At 46.9% G+C, this 21,781-nt stretch overlaps 1 protein-coding gene across 2 annotated transcripts; it reads left to right on the top strand.

Moving 5' to 3' along the window:
• Positions 1–957: 957 nt before the first annotated feature.
• olfm3a (olfactomedin 3a) lies at positions 958–11,865 on the top strand. Of its 2 annotated transcripts, none has more exons than XM_047024252.1 (6): positions 958–1,282; positions 6,476–6,619; positions 8,049–8,204; positions 8,630–8,849; positions 9,731–9,837; positions 10,493–11,865. In XM_047024252.1, the coding sequence occupies exons 1-6, from the start codon at positions 1,214–1,216 to the stop codon at positions 11,168–11,170; spliced, it is 1,374 nt and encodes a 457-aa protein (XP_046880208.1). In that variant the 5' UTR covers positions 958–1,213; the 3' UTR covers positions 11,171–11,865. The 2 variants fall into 2 exon arrangements, with proteins under 2 accessions (XP_046880208.1, XP_046880209.1); XM_047024253.1 differs by lacking the exon at positions 958–1,282 and adding an exon at positions 4,306–4,366.
• Positions 11,866–21,781: the final 9,916 nt, after the last annotated feature.

The following is a 21,781-nucleotide window of genomic DNA, read 5'->3' as shown; positions in this document are numbered from 1 at the left end:
TGACTTGATGTGGTTTTGGAGAGGGAAAATTACTAGCGGAGGGTGAAGATGGCGCGAAGGGGGGAGGTGGGGGCTGGGAGGGTCTCTCATGTTCCTCGGCGTGTCCTCTACGGATCGGAGGCTATACCTCTCCACCCCCGTGTCGCCCCGGCCCCCCACACTGCAGACCCTCCTGGCTCCCAACCCACCGAGCCCAGCAACAGAGGCACAAAGACTCCCCTCGCAGGCCAGCATCGCTCGGCAACAGACGCAGTTGTGGTGGCCACAGGCAATGAGGCCCTCCCCCCTCACACGCACACACACACATTTACCTACCAGGCACGCCAACCCCTCCCCTCTCTTTCAACGGTGCCTGGACGAGTGAACAGTTGAATACACCGGGTAAGTGGAGGTGGGGGTACTGGCAGATGCGCGGGCGAGATTCGCTTCTGTCGTCGGCGTAAATAAATCACCGTTCCTCTCCGCTCCAGAGGACGGCGACAGACGAACAACTTCACCTTTAGTGTTGTGAGAAATGAGCGTGAACATTCACAGGTGTTTTGGATGAAACAAGTAAGCGTAGTTTACGTCAGCCACAATCAGTTGTACCCTCGAGGTATTGGCAAATCTGACTTTGGCCATGTTGGACTCTTATAATCTATATTCTGATACTTGTTGATGCGGTGTGTGGTCACACTCCTCTGGGAGTAGATGTGTTTTTAGAGTATCCAGTCTCATGTTTTTACTCTACACTCATATCACCAAGGCTCAATAAACGCATTTGATTCTGTATCCACTCAGTGTGTGTGTGTTTGTGTGTGTGTGTGTGCGTGTGTGTGTGTGTGTGTGTGTGTGTGTGAATGTGTGTGTGTAACTGGGTTCTGTGAGGGGAGTGGCAGGTCTTGGCACTGATCAACATCATGAAACGTTTTCCTCAAATAATAAAGACACACCAAATGATGTCATATCCGTTGTGCACCTCCCCTGCAGTCTAGATCTGTCTTCATCCAAGCTGAAACTTTTTTTTCTGTGTCTGTTGTGTCCAAACAGCGGCGTTCTGTATTGTCTTCACGCAAGAGAGTCCCCGGAGCGGTGTAATGAATGTGGATCTATCACGCTTGTTCCTTTGGAGAGCTCTGAACGGCGGGCATATACCAGCAGCGACGCGGTGACGGTCCCGCAGTGAGACCTGCGCGTGAACAAGCGTGAGAAGTGCATCTGGTTTTCCGACAGTATGCGGGTTTTGTTGACTGTCCTGTATCCCGTGCTTTCACTTATGATCTTCGGATTATATCCTTCAATGGTGAGTCCTGTCCGGTCAGATGAAGGCACGGCACGCGCAGCGTCCACAGGACTGCGTGCTAAACGCTGCCTTTACTTTTATTTACAAAGGTGCATGCGGGTTGATTTTGATTCGCCTTTATTTCTTCAATAATAACTTAGCCTATGTTTTTTTAACAGAACAGAACATGTTGCCCCCTGTAATAACTAGCTATCCAAATGGAACCAATCCGGATGTCGACGTGGGTAAAGGGAGGTAAAAAGAGGCTAAAATCACATTTGTTAGTTGAAAGAAATGTGTGAGCCCTTTGTGTTGATTACTGGTTTGTTATATATTATTTATAGGGTATACAAAATATTGGATACTTGATATGAGTTTAACTCTTAATGAAATGTTATTGTAAGATACTTTATCCGAGTTTGCTTTTGATTGTAGCTGCATGTGGGGGAAAAGGGCATTGGACAGTGGACACAGTCAACGTGGTGGGTTCGCTGCACTGAAACCCAAGTCCACACAAATATCAAAGCCAATTACGGACCATTTTACCATGTCCAAATGTGCTTTTTTATATAAAAAAAAAAGAACAGTGCATCCTTCTAAGATATCTCTAGCTTGTTGTTTACTGTTGTCTATTGTGTTAGGGAATTTTGGTGTTGAAGTAGGCTACTGCAGCCAACCAATCCTAGTATCAGTCAGTGAATAATTTATTTAGTTTGACACCCTATGATAACGAGGAAGCCTTTTCTTGTAATGTTGTGGCGTGAAACTTTGCTCATATGTTGCTTTAGCAATTTGAAACTGCCGCATACATTTCGGTCAAATCATCTTTTCAATTTACTGTGTTCACGATGTTATTTCCTGGTTAGCGGTCAAAAACTGTAAATTGACATAGTGATTAACAATAGTTAACGCGTCTGCGGTAGTGTCATATATGATGAGATGGTCCGTGATGAAAAGGTTGGATGAGCGTCCCAACCTGCCCGGGCGGGCACACGTTAATGTGTGTGGCACGTGATATGTGTGGAGCTGTCCACTCGCTTGGTGCTGAAAACTAATTTAAACCAAAGGGGGGCGCACTGGTGTCCAAATAGTGAATGCAAAGATGTTCGAGGAATGTGCGTGTAGTCGAACGTACACAAACCAGTCGTCAATAGTTGTTTTCCCCTTCTAATTTTCCGTAACAAGTCATGGTTTAACAGGACGTTTTTCAGCTCCAGTGCCTAATCTTCAACCAGCCCAGGAAAATGTGATACCATCTATTTTGTGGCACAGTTTCCACATCAGGTACTTAAGTACTTCCCTGAGGAGAATCTCAAAGTGAATGAAATATACTGATACAGCTATTCCCACGTTGGAGTCTGCCAGGCAACTAATTGGGCCTGCTATGAGGCTGACACATTTTGTCATGATTAAAAATATGGTTGGAAACTGGTGTTAAGTGATTACAAATTGTATTATGCACCTGGCAGACATATCCATTGCATGTTCATGTTCTGTCTATGTGTTCATGACTTGTGTTTGTGTTGACCTATATGGTCAAAGAGATCCTTTCTAACTCCTTGTTTCTTTCAGATAATTCTTAGCAAACTAATAATAACTTCTATTCTTGTTATTGTTCCTTTTCTGTCTGTCTGTCTGTCTGTCTGTCTGTCTGTCTGTCTGTCTGTCTGTCTGTCTGTCTGTCTGTCTGTCTGTCTGTCTGTCTGTCTGTCTGTCTGTCTGTCTGTCTGTCTGTCTCTCTCTCTCTCTCTCTCTCTCTCTCTCTCTCTCTCTCTCTCTCTCTCTCTCTCTCTCTCTCTCTCTCTCTCAGTGTGAGTCAGCACTTAAGAACAGTGGCTGTCTGTGATGATTCCGCAAAATCAAAATGAAAGATGACAAGCCTGAGCGATGTCATCACAAAACAAAACAAACTACACACAGGCAGCATTGTAAAAAAAGAACAAAAAGACAAACCCATTAGTGATCATGTGTACACAAACCATGTACCACTGGCAGGAGATTGATAATCCCACTCCACAAAATCCTTATTTACGTAACTGCTTGGGGTTCCACACTCCGGTTCCCCTCTCCCCTTAGCACATCAGAAGCTAAAGGAACGCGTGTAAAACAAATACCGTCAAAACACCTTATAATACCGTGCTTAAAAGAACAAAGTGAAAGATAGTTTCTAGCTGATCTTAGTCTTAGTATCATAGAGTCTGCGTTCTGCTGTTTTCCATGTCGACCCAAACATTCCCGTTTCAAAATCAAGGCCCAGAATCACTCTTTTGTTGGTTTCAACATGAGCGTGCTGTGTTGGTTGTCGTCACACCCCAACCCTGCCACGCTACACACACTACTATAAGCAGGTCGCTGTTTGTCATGGTGAGATTCCCACGGGCTCCTCTGTGACTTCTGTAGCAAAGATCCCCACCATTTCAATGATGGCTGAGGCACTGACACCTCATATCGCGGCGTAGATGGCTAAATTACTTGTCCTCCGGGTGATTATGAGACAACTAATGCAATTCGAAGAATGATTCCAGGCACTGGGTGCAGTTTACCGGGGGGGCTTTCTAGATTATTTCCCGCTCTCTTCTTAATTACCGTGATTGTAGCTCGGAGGAGCTTCAACTTCCTCGCCAGACGTCTGTCACTGCAAAGCATTGTGGGAGTTGTGCCGAGAGGAGAATGAACAGAGTCGCTTCTGTCTTAGTAAGACCTCCTCCACATCTAATCAACTGGCCTGATCATGGATGCGTTCCTCCAATTAGTAGCTCGCTAATGATCGCTGCATGATCGCCGTCATGGCGACGTGAACAGGGCGAGCGTGAGCTCGATACCGAGGTACGGGGTGATCTGGGGATGGTGTGCTGCGAACCAGCCTGTTTGTGGAGGTAGACACAGAGGAGTCTGGCTCACTTAGGTGCCTCTCATCGGTATTCCGGTCGTGGCACCACAAGTCATTCACAATGGGATGGAGCTCCCCACTATCTTTGCTTAAAAAGATAGGGTTTGATCGCTCTCTCTCTCGGCTGTCTGTTCCCAGTGCGCGTGACAGAGCCGAGGGTTCGTGCGGCAGGAGAACAGGCGGTGGTACATGCTTCTGGAGGAGAGAGGAGAGAGGTGAGAGGTGTGGTGGACGGACGGGGTTCGGGTCACTCGGCAATGATCTCTTCCGGAATGATCCGTGCCGTCGTTTTCTGCAGGGTCAGAGGAGTCCGCGCTTGTGGTGGGTTTTGAGGAAATGAATTTCTCTCCGGGTTCTGTCGCCCGGGCCATTTCTCCCTGGCAATAACAAGCGCCCTGTGTCTTCTCCTCCGTCTCTCTCACCTGCTATCTCTCTCCATCCACCTACCGTACGCTTCCCACACGCACTTATCTGTTGACGTGTCTGCCTCTCTTTGTGTCATGTTTACAATACAAACACGGGCAAACACAACCTTCCCGGTCCTCACACATACACACACACACCCACATACGCACACCCACACACACATACTCAATCAGAGAGACATCGACATACACACACACACACACAATCAGACAGACACACGCCCACACACAACCACTATCAGTCACACTCTATTTCAAGCCACCCCTCTGTGTGTTTGCGGCCCTGACACTAGACGGGGGGGGGGCTGTTGTTGGCATGTGTCACCCCCCCATCCTGCAAGGCTACACACTGCTACATGCAGGTCGCTGTTTGGCATGTTCAGACTCCCATGAACGACTGACTTCTGGGTCCGTTCAGTCAGAGAGACGCATACCCTCAAGTTCGTATTGTTCTCCGTTAGAGCCGAGATGTTAACTCGTTTAAGGAGGGTGATCATCAATTACAGTCCAGACATGTGCATTCCACTTCAGTCGCCTCTAATATCTCACAGCCTTTGTTTAGACAGTTTGATCGATAGACGCAAACGTGGAGCGACGTTCACGCAAACAGAGGAGTACACTGTTCCCTGGGCTTGTTTTTGATGTGAATTTAATCTTGTATCGAAAGGGCAGAAAATGAATGTTTCTGTTTGACTATCTCTCTTGGATGGACCGCGCCGCGTATGAGTGTGTGTGTGCTTTTCGTCGCTGTTGGGGTGTCTGTGCGTGTGCAGTGGTGCAGGCCTGTGTTGTGTGCAGGTGGGGGTGTCAGTGAACCACCTCAGATGTGATTGGTGGGTTCAGTGAAGAGCTCCACAGGGTCTGTTGTTTGTGTGTTCGAGCAGAGACCAGAAATGTGAGTAACTAAGTGAGTAACAGGACCTGCATAATAAAACCCCCAATTAGTGGTTTGATTTGGCAAATGATTTGCGGAAAACTGGATATCAAAGCAAGGTCTTGATAATGAGATCGTATTTGTAATTTACTGCTGGTTAGACGAAACAGTTTCCTCCAGTGAAAAGCTCATACTTCAAACTCCGTCGTCTTTTTCAACCTTTGCGATTCAATATTCCTATTTAAGTTAGATAGAAGAGAGGCGGCTGCATTGGCTTCACAGAGATGCACTTGAGAGTGTGGTCATTAATCATCCTCACTAAGGTGTTCTTCTGAAGCCAGGCTCAGTGGACAATCACTAGTTTACTCTCTGCCCAGAGAACGTGGACTGTGTATCTGTCTCTCTCTCTCCTTCATCTCCCTCTCTCTCTCTCCCTCTCCGTCTATCTGTCTTTCTCCCCCTATCTCTGTCCCTGTCTCTTCCTCTTATTTTATGTATGTCTCTCTCCCTCTCTCCTCCAGTGTTCATATGTCTCTCGGCCTCTTTCTCATTTCCTCCCTATCTTTCGTGTGTCTCCCTCCCTCCCTCGCTCCCTCCCTCGCTCCCTCCCTGTCTAGTTCGTTTCTTGTTGGCTAACTGTCTGTTTACGGTGTGTCTGCCTCTCTCTGTCTCCCTCTCTCTGTGGTAGAGAGCCTGAAAGTCTCTGCTGAGACTTTGTGAAAAAGATGGACAGGCTGGGGTGGATAGTTCAGCCTGAGATTGAGTCATTGTTGTCTGCCAAAGCAGTCAATGTCCTGGAACTAGCAGCAGTAGCCAGACACATCATATCACACCATATGGTCCAGTTTGTTTGGAGCAAACTCCAAAATGGAATGTGACCTCTCCGAACATTGGAGTTTTTGGAAAGTCTAGACAAGCGTCTTTTGTTGGAATAACTGTCTGTCTGTGTGTGTGTGTGTTTGTGCATGCGTGTGTGAATGTGCATGCGTGCCTGCATGTGTGTGTATGCGTGTGTGTCCCTGTAGACCATCGGGCCTAAGGAGGGCTGGCAGGTGTACAGTTCAGCGCAGGATGCAGATGGTCGCTGTATCTGCACCGTCGTGGCTCCAGAACAGAGCCTGTGCTCCAGGGACGCCAAGAGCAAACAGCTACGCCAGCTCCTGGAGAAGGTAACACACACTGACACACTTTGACCCTCACACACACTGACACACCTTGACCCTCACACACACTGACACACCTTGACCCTCACACACACTGACACACTTTGACCCTCACACACACTGACACACACACTCTTATGCACACACATACTGACATGCACCCATACGCTTATACAAACACACACAAACTGTCATGCATCCAAACATAATCACACACACACACAACCCTTACATACTTCCAGATGCACATACGTACTCACATTATTCCTGCGATGCCTTCAGTTGTGTCTTTGTATATTTTTCTTGCATGTGTTGTCTCGCTGTGCTTTTTAATAATTGTGTTATGTCCACTCTGCTGTCCTGTCTGCAGTGTTGAATGTATCTCTGTTTTTAAGCTCTTGGTGCAGAAAAAATTCCCCTCTGGGCAATAAAGGTCTTTATTCATTCATTCACACACACACACACACACACACACACACACACACACACACACACACACACACACACACATACTGTACACATTTAAACTTGAAGAAGATATCTGGTGCATGATCTTTTCCAGGTAAACTGCCCAGTTACACTTAAACAAAGTCGAATATAGTAGTCTAGGGAAGTTGAGGCAACATGTCTTCATCTGCTAGACAAGTGGGTTCCCCTTCGTTCTTTCGGTGAGCAGTCTCATGAGCCCTACTTACCCGGCGTCATGGAGACGACCAGCTAAATAGTTATTTAGCACTAGCGTTGCTACCTGCATATAGGCTACCTACAGCTGGCAGCTGTGCTCTGACTAGATTCAGACCTAGCCCTGGTAAATTGTAGAGCTAGCTAACTACTACACTTCTGCTGTGTGGGAACCAGTCGAAGTGCGTACAAAAATACAAGAGTACACCCCACAATTTCTGAATTATGGGGAGGACACAATTTCCTCAGAAATTGTACCCTCTGTAGTTGAATATATCTTCTGCTTTCACATCCAAAGTGCATGACTTATTACACAGCTCTCTGACAAGTCATTTCAGTGCCAAAGTTAGAGTGATTTAAGAAGCCATTAATACCTGTGCTGATGACTAATAGCTTGGCTTTTAATCAAATCCAGGCAGGCTAAGCTCTGCCTGTATCATTATGCAGATGTGTTGGGCACAGCTGCCTGACTTAGTCTGTTAAACACAGGAGAACCCAGAAGCCTGCTAATTTGGTTTCTCTCGTTGGAAACCCAATACTTGGAGAGGGATGAGAAAACAACAGATGTGCAGAGCGCCAGAAACTGAGATCATTTACCTCACATTTATCACACAGTGTTAGGTCCATATGTCAAAACTCTCAACGATTTGTCAACCCGCCAGCTGAGAAAATGCAGTGTCATGTTGTCTTCTACCTCTGATGTTTGAAGGGTTTGAGTTCGAGACTGTTATGAGGATTTGGGTTCTGTCTACAGGTCCAGAACATGTCCCAGTCCATTGAGGTCCTGAACCTCCGCACCCAGAGGGACTTCCAGTACGTCATGAAGATGGAGAACCAGATGAAGGGGCTGAGGACCAAGTTCAGGCAGGTCGAAGACAGCAGGAAAGCCGTCCTGGCCCGCAACTTCCAGGTAGCCATGCAGGTCGACCACCCAACAATGCTCCACTTGTATGACAGCACGTCCTCCGTCCTGAAGGCTGGAGACAGCCCTGTCAGAATCGAGCGTGTCTGTTGTTAACCATTCAACAGTTGAAACTCCCCCGCCTCCACCTCCACCTCGCACATCACAGAAGGTGGACGTAAATCTCCCCCTGCCCATCAATCTAATCCTGACCCTCTTCTCCACCTCCCCTTCTCCCCCTTGTCCCCCTCGCTCTCTCTCCCTCTCCCGTTTTCTCTCTCCCTCGCCCCCTTCTGCCCCCCACACCCCTATCCCTCTCCCCCTACCCCCTCCCTCCTTCCAACCCTCCCACCCTTTTCACTCGCCACTTCCCCTCTCCCTCCTCCCCCTCCCTTCCACCTCTCCAACCCACCCCGCCCCCCTCGCCCCTCCAGGAGATTAAGGAGAAGATGGACGAGCTGGTGCCTCTGATCCCCGTGCTGGAGCAGTACAAGACGGACGCGGCGCAGGTCTTCCAGTTCAAGGAGGAGATCCGGAACCTGTCGGCCGTGCTGACGGGCATCCAGGAGGAGGTGGGGGCGTACGACTACGACGAGCTCTTCCAGAGGGTTCTGCGGCTGGACAGCCGGCTCCGCAACTGCATGGGGAAGCTGAGTGAGTCCAGATGCTTCGGTCTACCCCCCCCCCCCCCCCAGGCTGTCAGAACAGATAACCCTGCCCTGACTTGACTCCAGCCTGCCATAAGCTGTGTGGATAACCCTGGTCGACTTGAGCCTGACGTGCTGTAACGATAACCCCCTTCCTGACTCTACTGTTGTCCTATTGTACACATAACCCTGATTGACGCTACTACAGCTTGTCATGTGCTGCGTGGATAACCCTGGTCGACTTGAGCCTGACGTGCTGTAACGATAACCCCCTTCCTGACTCTACTGTTGTCCTATTGTACAGATAACCCTGATTGACGCTACTACAGCTTGTCATGTGCTACGCAGATGTGAATGTGCTCCCTCGGGTGACGTGACAGGGAGAATGTGCTACTGTACAGTCAGTAGAGGCTTCCCAAAGAGGTAGCCTACTCTTCATGCGTCAATGAAAAACCTACGCATCAAAAGCCACCGTAGATGGGACGATTCCGACGTGTGCGTTGCATGTTCTAAAGCCCACTGCGCTCTTTGACTGAAGGTATTGAGAGAATAACCTTGAAAACAGATGATAAGACGGCATTTGTGGCATGTCGCTGATTAGGTTGAAATAGAGGAGGCTGACTGGTAGGCCATGGAGTCCGTTTCAGACGAGACTGGAACATAACCACAACACCTTGGAATTGTTTTTTAATGCCCATTGTCGCCCTAGACGCAATCCTCCTCAGGCGCAGGAGAGTCAGAATACAACACATCGGGAGGAGAAGGTGTTGGTGAAACCCAGCATGCTCGTCTCAAGGGGGGCGCAGGCTGCAAATTGTCTTGAGAAATGCAGTTAGGCAAACAGGGGAAAAAACGGAATCTCTTATCACGGGTTTTCTTTATTAACAGCGTGTGGGAAGCTAATGAAAATCACTGGACCTGTCACCATAAAGACATCTGGAACCCGCTACGGCGCATGGATGACTGATCCACAGGCCTCTCCCAAAAACAACCGGGTGAGTGTGTGTGTGTGTGTGTCTGTGTGTGTGTGTGGAGTACTGCACATGTGTGTATGTGCATGTGCACATGTATGCGTACGGGATCTGATATGGGGTCGGTCTTATCGTTTGGAAGTGTGGGTGTGTGCGTACGTGCATGTTCACATGTGCACGTGTGTGTGTGTACGTGTGTACGTGTGTACACGTATGCTCACGAGTACTTGTGGGTGCGTGTGTGTGCAAACGTGTCCATGTGTATGGAGTACTGCATGTATGTGTGTATGCATGTGTATGTGTATGTGCTCATGCCCATGTGTTTTTCTGTGTGGGCGTGTCCGGTTATTTTGCCGTCGGACAAACATCTCTGCTGAATTTTCCAAGTGGGGGGAATTTATTACAATTATTAAAGGTTGACATGACCAGTGTCATGGTGTTGGTTTTCATAGAGCGCTTTCCAAGGTGGGGAAATCTAATTGCTTCTTTCTCGCCTTGTACAACGCGCCTTGATTTATGAGCCCGGGTAAATTCTCCTTTTAATGCCGGACTTAAAAGCAACGACGCAGAGGATGCCCTTTGCCTTAGCGTACGAGCATAAACGGGGGCACGTCTGTGTAAGTCTGGCCGCCTCCCTGTGGTATGTTAGCATGCGTGTTCATCTCCTCTCCATCTGCAGGTGTGGTACATGGACAGCTACACCAACAACAGGATCGTGCGCGAGTACAAGACCATGGATGACTTTGTCTCCGGGGTCGTGTCGCGAACCTACAACCTGCCGTCCAAGTGGGACGGGACCAATCACGTGGTGTACAACGGCTCGCTGTACTACAATAAGTACCAGAGCAACATCATCGTCAGGTACAACTTTGAGACGGGCCAGGTGTCGGCGCAGCGGGCCTTGGACCACGCAGGCTTCCACAACTCGTATCCGTACACGTGGGGCGGATACTCCGACATCGACGTCATGGCCGACGAGCTGGGCTTGTGGGTGGTGTACGCGACCAATCAGAACGCGGGGAATATCGTCGTCTCCCAGATCGATCCCGAAACCCTGGAGGTGCTGAAGACCTGGAACACGGAGTATTCCAAACGGAACGCGGGGGAATCTTTTATGATCTGCGGAACCCTCTACATAACTAACTCTCACGTCACCGGAGCCAAGGTCTACTACTCATACTCCACGAAGACCTCGAGTTATGAGTACACTGATATCCCCTTCCACAACCAGTACTTTCACATCTCCATGCTGGACTACAACGCTCGAGAGAGGGCGCTCTACGCCTGGAACAACGGACATCAGGTGCTTTTCAACGTCACCCTCTATCACGTCGTCAAAACCGACGACGACTCTTAGGCACTGGGGGATGGGGGACTTGACACGACAGCCAAGCACTGTCGTTGGAGATGTAAAAAAAAATAAAAAGGACCTCTCGTTCATGTTTTGTTTCCTATACGTCCTTGTGACATCTTTCAGTGACCACGAATTGAAAATAAATGGCCTTTTTTTCATTTCAAATGTACTCTGAGGAGGGGGGGGGGGGCAGGGGGGCGGGGTGCAGTGGAGTGAACTTAAGAAAGGGAGGTAGAGAAAGTATATATAAATTGGATAGAAAACTTGTTATCCATTAATATATATGTATACATCTATGTTACTTTTCCATTGCTGCTAACATGACAACGGAATGCCTTATTTACTATGTTGTTGTTTTAAAAGCCAAAGGCACACAAAAGCCTTGGAGCATGAATGTCCTTCATTTTTGTCTGTAATTCATCATGAAACAGCTGTGCTTTGGTTGAGAACATGTTTCCCTCAAGTGTTGTTAGTGACGTCTGTTTAAGAGTATTTCAATATTCAGAGTGATAACTTCTCTATGTATTTGCTGCCATGTATCGCTGGTTTATTACTGACAAATCCTTGTGGACATTGTTTCAGAAAATGTAAAATATCAGAAACAAAGCCAAACATTGTATGTCTCTATGTGAGAATTAAGTTCATATTTTTTATAAAACATGTGACCCTATAAGGCTGCCTGTGGTTTTTCCCCCCCTTTGGTTCATGTTCTTAGGGTTCTTTGGATTTCATCTTTCAAAATGTCATTAAAACAAAATCTAGCTCAAAATCATGAATCACACCCACACCGACTCAGTAACTTTGCGTCCAAATGAAAATGGCCTGGCTGATGGAGAAAGATCACAAGAGCACATTTCTGAATGACGATGATGAAGATGATGATGATGATGGAAGATTGGAGCAATTGGAATTCTCAGGCTGCAGTTGTACATTTCCCCCATCTGAAGGGTTGAGTACCGTCCTTTGGCATTTCAATCAGGTTGTGGTGAAGGTGGAATGATTTGACGGGCTCGCGGCTATCAGCTCCCCGCCTCACGCCCTGCCATCACATCCCGCCATCTTTCTTTTTGCGTCACCTGATGGGGACTCTCTAATGCATATCAATGCATGTCTTTACGATGTCAATGCATCAACGGAAACACACAGATGTGCATGTGCATTTCCCAGCAGCCTCATCAGCCCTCACCTTCCCCCACCCTGTTCCATCCCCCCCTCCTTCACAAGTTTAAAGAACAAAACCAGTAAACGGCCTCTTCACCATCATAAATCCTTACTGATTTTCTCTCAGGTCCCAAAACGACGAGTGTTGCCTTGTGTGACCCCCCTTCCCCCTCCCCCCCCTCAGACTCCTGCCACCCCTTGAACAAAGAAAGAAAGAAATCTCATCAGCAAAGGCTGTATTAAATCAGAAATAACTCTTCCAGGAAACTTAATTAGCATTGATTTTCCCACAATTTTCACCCTCTCTGCCAACACACGGCAGGCTGTCTGGTTGGGTTAAAGGAGAGCGATTGCTCACGGCGTAACATCCAACACTGTCTGTCTGCTCTCGTCTCTGCTCTCCACACATCCAGGTACTTCCTGCTAACTTAGACAGCTGATACAGGGGTCTGAAGAGGAAATATTGATTCAGGCTTGATTTAGAGAGAGAAAGAGAGATTCATTTATTGACACTCCACTGCCATGCACAGCTAGGACGCTATGGAAAAAGAATATGTTTTCAAAACAGCCTTTCTTTTTTCACTCAGTGATTCCCTTTTACCATTTGTGACTTACATTCCAGTAGACGCCTAGTTAAGCTGGTATTGTTTTATTGTTAGAAAGCTCATCCTTGTTATTGCCATGGTCCAGGATTTGAAAAGTGTTATTTCAACACACATTGTACACACGTCCTGTTGTGGCTAGCATGGAATGAAGTTTGAGGGGAATATCAGTCTTGATTTATCTTTTCATTATTTCCCCTGGTTTTAGAGGTGCCTTTGAAGTCAGAGTTCAATCTTATCTCAGTTGTATAAAAAGTTACTGAGTGAAAAACACATTTTGTCCACTTGTGGCAACGAGTATCTAGTAGACATACCATCTTCATGATTCACCTTGATAAAACATCTAATTTATAGGAAGCTGAAGTTCCTACCAAACTGAAATCCACCCCAAAAACCTCCAGATAGATCTGATAGTGCTTTCATCGAAGAGCTATCTGGATTATTTAACTGTATTAGATGCACACAGTCAATTGCTTTAGGGCCTCTGGTTGTTTAGCAGTTCAATCTAAAGTGTGAGAACCACAGTACAGTTTTGGTGCTTTCGTGAGAGTGTTATCTTCTTGAGGCAAATAAGAGGATATACTGTCCTCAACACCTGGCGAGAGAAAAAGATCCTCTTTAATGATAAACTCGCACTCCCTGAGAGAAAACCAAAATGAAGCAACGGAGAGTAGGATCTAGGGTTTCTGTGATAAAGTCTAATCCTATTTTGAATCTCTCTCCTCATCCCCAAAGCCCTAATGTAATACACACTTTATTACTGGAGTATCCAGCTCTGCCAGCCTCACAACCTGTCTTTGAAAACCACCAACAGAGAGTCTGCAAATCCTTATATCATTTGTCGGGGCTTCTCAAATATCACCTCATTCCCTTCTTGTAATGACTTGAGTTCTCCTGCCATAGACAACACGCTGCGAAATTACCTGAGGCCCCGAGAAATTACCAGAATACATGGTGGCGCTTTGTGCCATGTAATTACTGTGTAATTTGACAGAGTCGTGTCTCTTCCTTGACTGTGTCAGGTTGGTCGTGCTTAATGAGACAGGAGAGGCTGTCGGAACCTTAGAGAGCGGACAGAGCTGTGGGTCAGAAGACAGGACAACGTTTTCAGCAGAAATACATCTTACAGTAAAATAGAATCTGAATCGATCCTGGGGTCATGCAGAGTGGTAACAACCTGTATTTCTCATGCAGTTTACCTGTGTTCGATGTTTCTTCTTTCCGCGATCCTTTTGTTGTGAACGTAATCGCCCACCAGCTTCAGTTTGACGTTGGTAATAGCAACCTTTCAAGCCTATCAATCATGTTGTTGTTTAGCAGGCTGTGGAGATAGGACACTTTGTAATTTGCCCAGCTATCACAGCTCTTCTATGAGTACTGCAGCACTTCCTGTTTTAGGCCACAACAACGTTATTGGAATATTGATTATTAGTTTATCGTATCAAGGTTGGCAGGTGCGCCGCTAAAGATGGTGGACCCCATGAGATTGCAATTCCCCCCCCCACACAGATATTGGTTCAGTCCGTTTTTTCATTCAACACATTTTCATTCCAAGCATTTCTAGGATGTTAAAGTGGGGAGGAAAAGAAAGACTGACTACCCCCCCCCCCCCCCCCGAAACACACACACACTCACTTCGATGTCCCTGAAGGTTGGCCAATAAGCACCCCAGAAAGTGTGCAAGCACTCTACATTTTCAAGCCGTGCCGGTATATTTGATCAATATTGTTTGTTCAGTGTCTATATGCGCACTCATTCCTGCCAGGCCTAATTCGGTTAAGTCGCTCACAGCCCCCCGACAGCAGCCCTTGTTCAGGATATGTCCCCGCGATTTAACATTTAACAAACCTCTCGTGTGTATGGATGGATGTATAGGAGCGCTGTTAAATCAAACTGCTTCCACCTCTGAGGAACGCTGTAGGTGATCCCGTCGTGTCTAAATCCCTTTAACACGCTCCCTAGCTAAAACCTTAACCCTGAAAGGCGACAACTCACACGCCGAAGCAAGACTGCACAAGGCCTCTCGAGAGGGACGCGGCCCTGCTAAGGATTCGACTCTGGTTTGTTGTACTTGCAGGTGATCAAAGAAAACGCTGATCACGTCGGGTTGTCTTTCAATCTGGTCCTGCACTTCATTCACGTAGGCTACATATATTCCCCCGACCTCCTCCAGTGTGAGATTCATCCAGAAGGACAAACCCTAGCAGAGACCCGTGTTCCAGACATCTCCGTGTTCTCTCCCAACCCTATCTGCCCTCTGTGGTGACCGCTGAGGCCTTCCCTGAGATTCAATCACACTGTCTAACCAAGAGCCCAAACACATCCAAACTAAATCAACAACTTGGCTGTGGTTTCGTTTCGGGTTGAAAGGCCGTTTGACAATCCCATGCTGATTTCCATATTTATCACAGGACCTTGTTATTCTTCTTTCGGAGAAACCTATTTGAAAGTTGGAATTGCTGTTTGTATTATTCTCGGTGACACGGACCTTTCAACATGTCCCGCTACCATAACTGGTGGTTTTACTTGAACAGGGAAGATATGAAGACCACGGGAATTGAAACGTCTTGCCTTTCGCTGAAATGTCATTTGGCCAGATGGTACGATACCTGAATGATACAAGCCGTTACATATTCTTTTTCTCAAGCATTTTCTCAAAGTGTGATCCTGAAGACCACGATTAGCATTTTCCAGATTAGTCTTAGTCATCAAGACTTCTCCCCATTGGTCAATGTCTTTCGTCACTGTCCAGCGTGTAGTTGTCAATGTTCCCCCTTTTGCGTGAGAGTGTGGAGGGCGCGTGAGAAGAGGTGAATGTGCCCTATGTCAACGTTTCAAGGCAGGGTTTACGTCACTATGCATCTGTAGGCAAGATTTAATGAAAATGACACAGCAGCTGTAAATCACTGAGGAAACATCATGGACACGAGGTGCATCTGAAACGACACACACCCTGAAAGGAACCAGCCTGCACCAGTCAGTCCCCCCCCCACACACACACTTTTTATTAAGAAGATTATATAACGGCTGCATCATTAGCTATTAAGAAAAGCTGTCCCTCCCACATCTGAAAACAGATCCAATCCCCTGACTCCCACGGAATGAAGAGGAAACATGAGCTGTGTTCGTGATCGTGTTTCCGCTGTGACCCGTTCAAGCGAGAAGAAATCCAAGCATTCAACGCCCCCCCATCACGTTTAGACTTCCTGTAAAAAAAAAATATATAATCACAGTAAAAAAAATATATAATCACAGACCACCGTAATCACGAATGTCACCGCCTATGAAGTGAAATGAATTCACGAATCATTTCGACCCGACGTGCAGTTGATTTAGCAGCCTCTCCATCAGGAGACTCTGAAGTCTTTCTCCCCCTGCTGTTGTGAGAGTTTTGTGGGGCTCTGGAAGCAGGGGAACATGTGGCCGGCAGCCAGCTAACTGGGGCTGTCACGGTGTATTGACAGAGGTGTTGGCTCCACAGAGGATCCAGAAGGACGCTGACCAATGGAGCGGTCGATAGCAGGACCCCCGGGGTCAGTGCTGTTCACTTAGGTTGTGGCTAACCCAATAGCACAAATCCACTGAATGAGAGAGAGAGAGAGAGAGCTTCCAATTTTCTTGTGTCATCCTCCCCTGACAATGTTTCCTTTTATTTCAGCAACATGACAAAGGAAATCTTGTTATTAACCACATGTGTCTATATTTCCTGCTGTTCTCTTGTTGTTTCAAGGTAGCAATGGTAGCATAGGTCAACGTGTAGTGTGACTTTTGCCATCTGATTAGAGAAGCCAGGCCATGTCAATCCAGGTATCTGGATTAACTCATCCCTCTTATGGACAGTCCTTATCGCTCCAGTAATAACCAGGTGGAGAGTAATACCATTAGTAATGAAATCTGACTCTGTTTATTCACAGCCTCCACTTGGCATTCTGCACACCCTTTCAGGGTGTCTCCCTCACCCAAACAAACATATCAGCTGTTATTCACCTTCCATTCATTAGGAGTTGCTTTCCTGAAACGTTCTCACACAACATTTCTCGTGTTGGTGCTTTCCTCAAGGTTTTTGGCCGGGTACAGGTTTGATAACCAAATCTTCTCCTTTCGGTCTTTTCATCCAAATCCCGGCCACTGAGATGGTAGTTCCTCTCTTCATTGTTTTACTTTCCCCCTCGCTCCAGACAAAAAAGACAGTCCTTCTTTTCTTTTTTTCCTTCCTTCCCTTTCTTGAAATGCTTCGCTTGATATCGTGCAGTCCTAAACACGTCTAAATAACCCCACTGAATCACTATAAATGCAAATTGGTATAGAGATGCAAATGCCATCGCATTTACATCCAAAAGGCGTATTCTGTCTCTTGTCTTAATTGGAAAAGAGTGGCCTTGGCTTCTTTCAAATTGGTCGGAATCAAAAGACGATTGTTGAGAGAGAGATGACTGACTACTTCAGGTCGCTTTGTACAGGATTGTGAGGAAGGTCAGTTGAAAGCGGTTTTCTGGCAACATGTATACCGTACAGTGATTTCTTTTTAATTGAGTCACTGGTCACTCAAAGGTTACTAACAATATCATGCCTTGGGGTGTGTAGTAGATTTATGACATACAAATGGGGATTACTGTTGGGAACACAGCAACAGGGACAGACCCACCATGTTTTCATGCTGTCTGTCTGTCTTTCTTTCCTCCAGTCTGTCTGTCTGTCTGTCCGTCTGTTTGTCTGTCTACAGGACTGGGGCAAGGCCAGGATGGACTGCTATCTCACCTCCCAACATGGCTGGGATCCCTAGGGGCCGACGTCAGAAGCTATGATTTGGTACAGATGTGCCAAATGTGTGTGTATGCGTGTGTGTGTGTGTGTGTGTGTGCGTGTGCGTGCGTACGTGTTTGTGTGTGTGTGTGTGTGCGTGTGTGCGTGAGCGTGTGTGCGTGCGTGTGTGTGTGTGTGTGTGTGTGTGTGTGTGTGTGTGTGTGTGTGTGTGAAAGACAGACAGAGACAGACAGTGCCAGGCTTCTTGTCTTTCTGGAACACTACTCTATAATCCCCTCGTTGGCAATTATTTATCCAAGTGCCAAGGCAGCAACGGGGCTCTTGAAAATGTCACTTCCAAAAAAGAAGAAGAAAGTGCTGAAAGGCTGTCTGAAAAGGGCTCTACTTAGTGGTGGGTTTTGTTTGTGGTGTGTGCATGTGTGTATGTGCTGCGTGTGTGTGTTTGTGTGCAGGTGTGTATGTTTGTGTGTGTTTGTGTGCGTGTGTTTAGGTGTGCACGCGTGTGTGACAGTGTGTGCACGTGTGTGGCACAAACATTTGCCAAAAGATTTCGATTGAGCTAATCTCCCACTTCACCTGTGAGGTCTCTATTTTCCTATTTAATCCATGCCATGTTTAAATAAACCGATATTGATATGCAAGCCATGGAGTCGGCGCTGGGATGGAAAAAGAGTAAATATTGAGTTAATCAAGGCAAGTAAACTCAAGCAGCCCTAAATAAGTTAATACGTCCCAAAGAAGCATAAACTAGATGACTGTGGGTCGTTTATCTGGAAATCTGGGCTTCTAATCATGTTTACTCTCTTCAGCGTCCCTTAGCCCAACGTAATTACCCTTCACCGGGCTGTGACTGTGCATCTGGGATGGCCGCTGGAGGCTCAATATGACCTGAATACATTTGCTCATCGAGGGGTTGGGGGGGGGGCGACAGTTTGGTGTCTCAGTCGAAGGCTACTGGAAACGTTGAAAGAGGGGAAAGACTTTGTTGGTCGCCATGATATTTTCAGGGTCGAAGTCAATGAGAAGGGGAGTGCAGAGACAGAGAAACGTCATTATCGTCCCTGTTCGCGTCCGCTTATCTTTCACTAACAGCCCTGGAGAATGTGTGTGTGTGTGTCTGTGTGGGGGGGGTCTGTGTGTGTGTGTGCACATGTGAGCATAAATATGTGTGTGTGTGTGAGAGAGAGAGAGAGAGAGAGAGAGAGAGAGAGAGAGAGAGAGAGAGAGAGAGAGAGAGAGAGAGAGAGAGATAGAGAGAGAGAGAGAGAGAGGGAGAGAGAGAGCAAGAGCAAGAGAGCGAACGAGAGGAAGGATGTGTTTACCGTCTTTACTTAGAGAAGGCATTTCTTGCTATATTCCAGAACACTTTACGCTGTTGTTCCCTTTAACAAATGATTACCTATTTCAAGTTTACTCAATTCCATTACCATCAGACCCACTACCAAAATGAGTTCAGCAGTAAACCAGAAAAACTGATATGATCACACTGTCACTTCAGTCTGCCCCAGAATAAATCACACTGCCTCTTCTGCCTTTCATTAATAAAGGGAGTCTTTACCTAGAATTAATGTGTGGCGTTCATCTTGTGGCAATTAATTTCCTCTCAAGGGCTGAGTTAATTAAATCAATTTACCCCAAGTTACAAGGCCATTACAGGCGGTAAAATAAATGGAGAAACGCACCCTCCCCCCCAAAAAAAATCTAACAGTGCACCCTCCGGAAAACAAGGTTCGGCGATGTCGATTACAACATCACAGCACGTGCGATCGTTGGTCGAGCGCTGGTGCCTACGCTGTGATGAGATGCCACTGCAGCAGCAGTGATCTCGCACCACCATTTTGGTTCTGTTCAAGGGAACCCGCCTCCAGGGGACCGAGGCGAGGCTCTCTTCCTGGTCGGGTATGTTAGGAGTGTGCTGACGTGCATAACAAAGGCAAAGAAAGAACTGGATGTGCTGTGCTCCCTCTACCTTTAAGCCACTCTTTGACTGGCTCGTCTGTTTTCCCTCCATTTGCCGTCCTCTGGGATTGGGGGGAGCACACCGAAAAAGTGAGGGACCCCATTGAACTCGGGCACTGCCATGGTAACGCTCTGCTTTTCCGTCGCGTATACACATGAACACACACACGAACACACACACCAATCCATTTGCAGATCCACCCCCCCCCCCCCCCCCCCCCCCCCCCCCCCCCCGCCTCCCCCTTTCCCCCAAAACACACACATATACACACACAGGCAGGCAGGAATGGTGAGGGGGAGGCCAAGTGAGCAGCAGTCCTGCTGGCTATAAACACCGAAAGAGACACCGTCCTCACGATGTGCCGTAGCCGCCGCCGACACCATTACAGATCCACTCCACCTCCGAGCGGAATATTTCCCAACGGGGTAGTCACCAAGAAGCAGATTTACGGCGGCGACACACAAGCGTTTTTAGCTCCGGCTTCTTCTGCAGCATTTTCTGCTTATTCAACGAAGGAAAGAACCACCCCTTGGAGGAAGGGGACACAAGAGGGTTCGAGGCTGTTTAGGTTCATCCCAGTTAACTTAGCAGTGGTTTGCCTTCGACTGATTGGATCGAAAGTGTCGGGTGATCTGTGCGATTCTGGGTCAAACTGCGGTCATTACGCCAGCAGCAAGGTTCTGCCTCATACATAATAGAGTGGCTGTACCTCTCTGCTCTCAGGGTCGAGTCTGTCTCTCAGGAGGATCCACACAGCTCTTTATCACTTATTATCATTATTGACTGGTTGAAGAAAGGGAGAATGTCGTGGCTGCCAAGACCATGACCAACTTGTGGAACTGAGATGCAGTTTGTTGGTAAAGAGGAGGAAGTATTCGAAATTAAACTCGGTCTGATTTCATTAAATCTCTATGTGGGGACTGTGATTGGGGACAAGGTGAAAACATTTCCTGTGATAAGCAAGACTCGCATTTTGAACTTCTTAGTGCAACAGAACAGTCCAGAGAACCTGTTTGTTCAGATCCACGGGGCTTTAATATTACCATTTCCCTTCCTGCCAGATGAGTGTTAAACACACTGACAAGGCGTCAAGCACAGAAGCCCGGTTTGATAAACCCCCTATCTCGCAGAGAAGTGACTGGTCTTTCATCTGTCTAAGCAAAAAAAAAAAAAAGAGTACTGTCCTTGCTTTGAGAGAGCAGCTCACTGAATAAACCATGGAAGATTCTAGCTGCTTGGATGCTTTTTCTGTCAGCACCAGGGACAGCTGCCTGGTATCAAACCCTCCCCTCCAGCACTGAGCTGCCCCGGGGCGGTTAGACGGGGGAAGCTTCTGGTGCCCCACGCAAGGGAGGCATTGCACTGACGATAGCGCTCCAGCAATGTGGATCACTTGTACTCACGAACGTTTCAACCTACAGCCCCTGACAGTCGGGGTTAGCGGTTAGCATGGTAATCCAACTGATCCAAGGAGAGGAAATAATTAATAAAAAAATGCTGGCATTCTTGATCAAATCTAAACTAGGGCAGCACGGTCGGGCGGGATCCCCGAGCGACAGAAACAGATTGAAACAAGCAATCAGAGACGCAACTTTAATAGCCTACTGCGATATTTCGAAAGCAAGAGTTTTAATTGGGTAATTGAAAATGTAAGTAATGGTTGGTGATGTAATTTGGAGCAAATCTTCCACTCTGAATGGTGAAAACCCATGGTAGAGAGAGTTCAGCTTCCGTCTTATTTCGTAGAAAGTAGGTCTATAATGTGTCGAGGCTCATTCTGTGCAGGGCCGGGGAGACCCTTTCAAAGTTTAAGAAAGTTTAAGAAAGTTTAAGAAAGTTTAAGAAAGTTTAAGAAAGTTTAAGAAAGTTTAAGAAAGTTTAAGAAAGTTTAAGAAAGTTTAAGAAAGTTTAAGAAAGAAAGAAAAAGGATAATGTGAAAAAGAACTTCCGCGATACAAAAGGTTCTCAGAAACTTCTTTACTCTCATGTTACTCTATGCCGGCAGAAGAGTTTTTTCTGACAGTAAATCCACAAACGAATCAATCACGTCAACTGTCTTAATTGAAAAGAAAGAAAGAATTAGGCCTAAGACAAATTGGCCGGCCTAGTTGAGAATCAAAAACATGA

Source organism: Hypomesus transpacificus, chromosome 8, assembly GCF_021917145.1.
Source record: "Hypomesus transpacificus isolate Combined female chromosome 8, fHypTra1, whole genome shotgun sequence".
In the NCBI taxonomy this organism is placed as follows: Eukaryota; Metazoa; Chordata; class Actinopteri; order Osmeriformes; family Osmeridae; genus Hypomesus; species Hypomesus transpacificus.
Note: the sequence above shows the minus strand (reverse complement) of the source record. Positions and strands in the feature narration are given on the sequence as shown.

Coding starts and splice junctions, on each gene's coding strand:
- olfm3a (XM_047024252.1), top strand. CDS start 1,214: ATGCGGGTTTTGTTGACTGTCCTGTATCCCGTGCTTTCACTTATGATC. Junction 1,283..6,475: donor TCGGATTATATCCTTCAATG/GTGAGTCCTGTC, acceptor GTGTCCCTGTAG/ACCATCGGGCCTAAGGAGGG. Junction 6,620..8,048: donor TACGCCAGCTCCTGGAGAAG/GTAACACACACT, acceptor TTCTGTCTACAG/GTCCAGAACATGTCCCAGTC.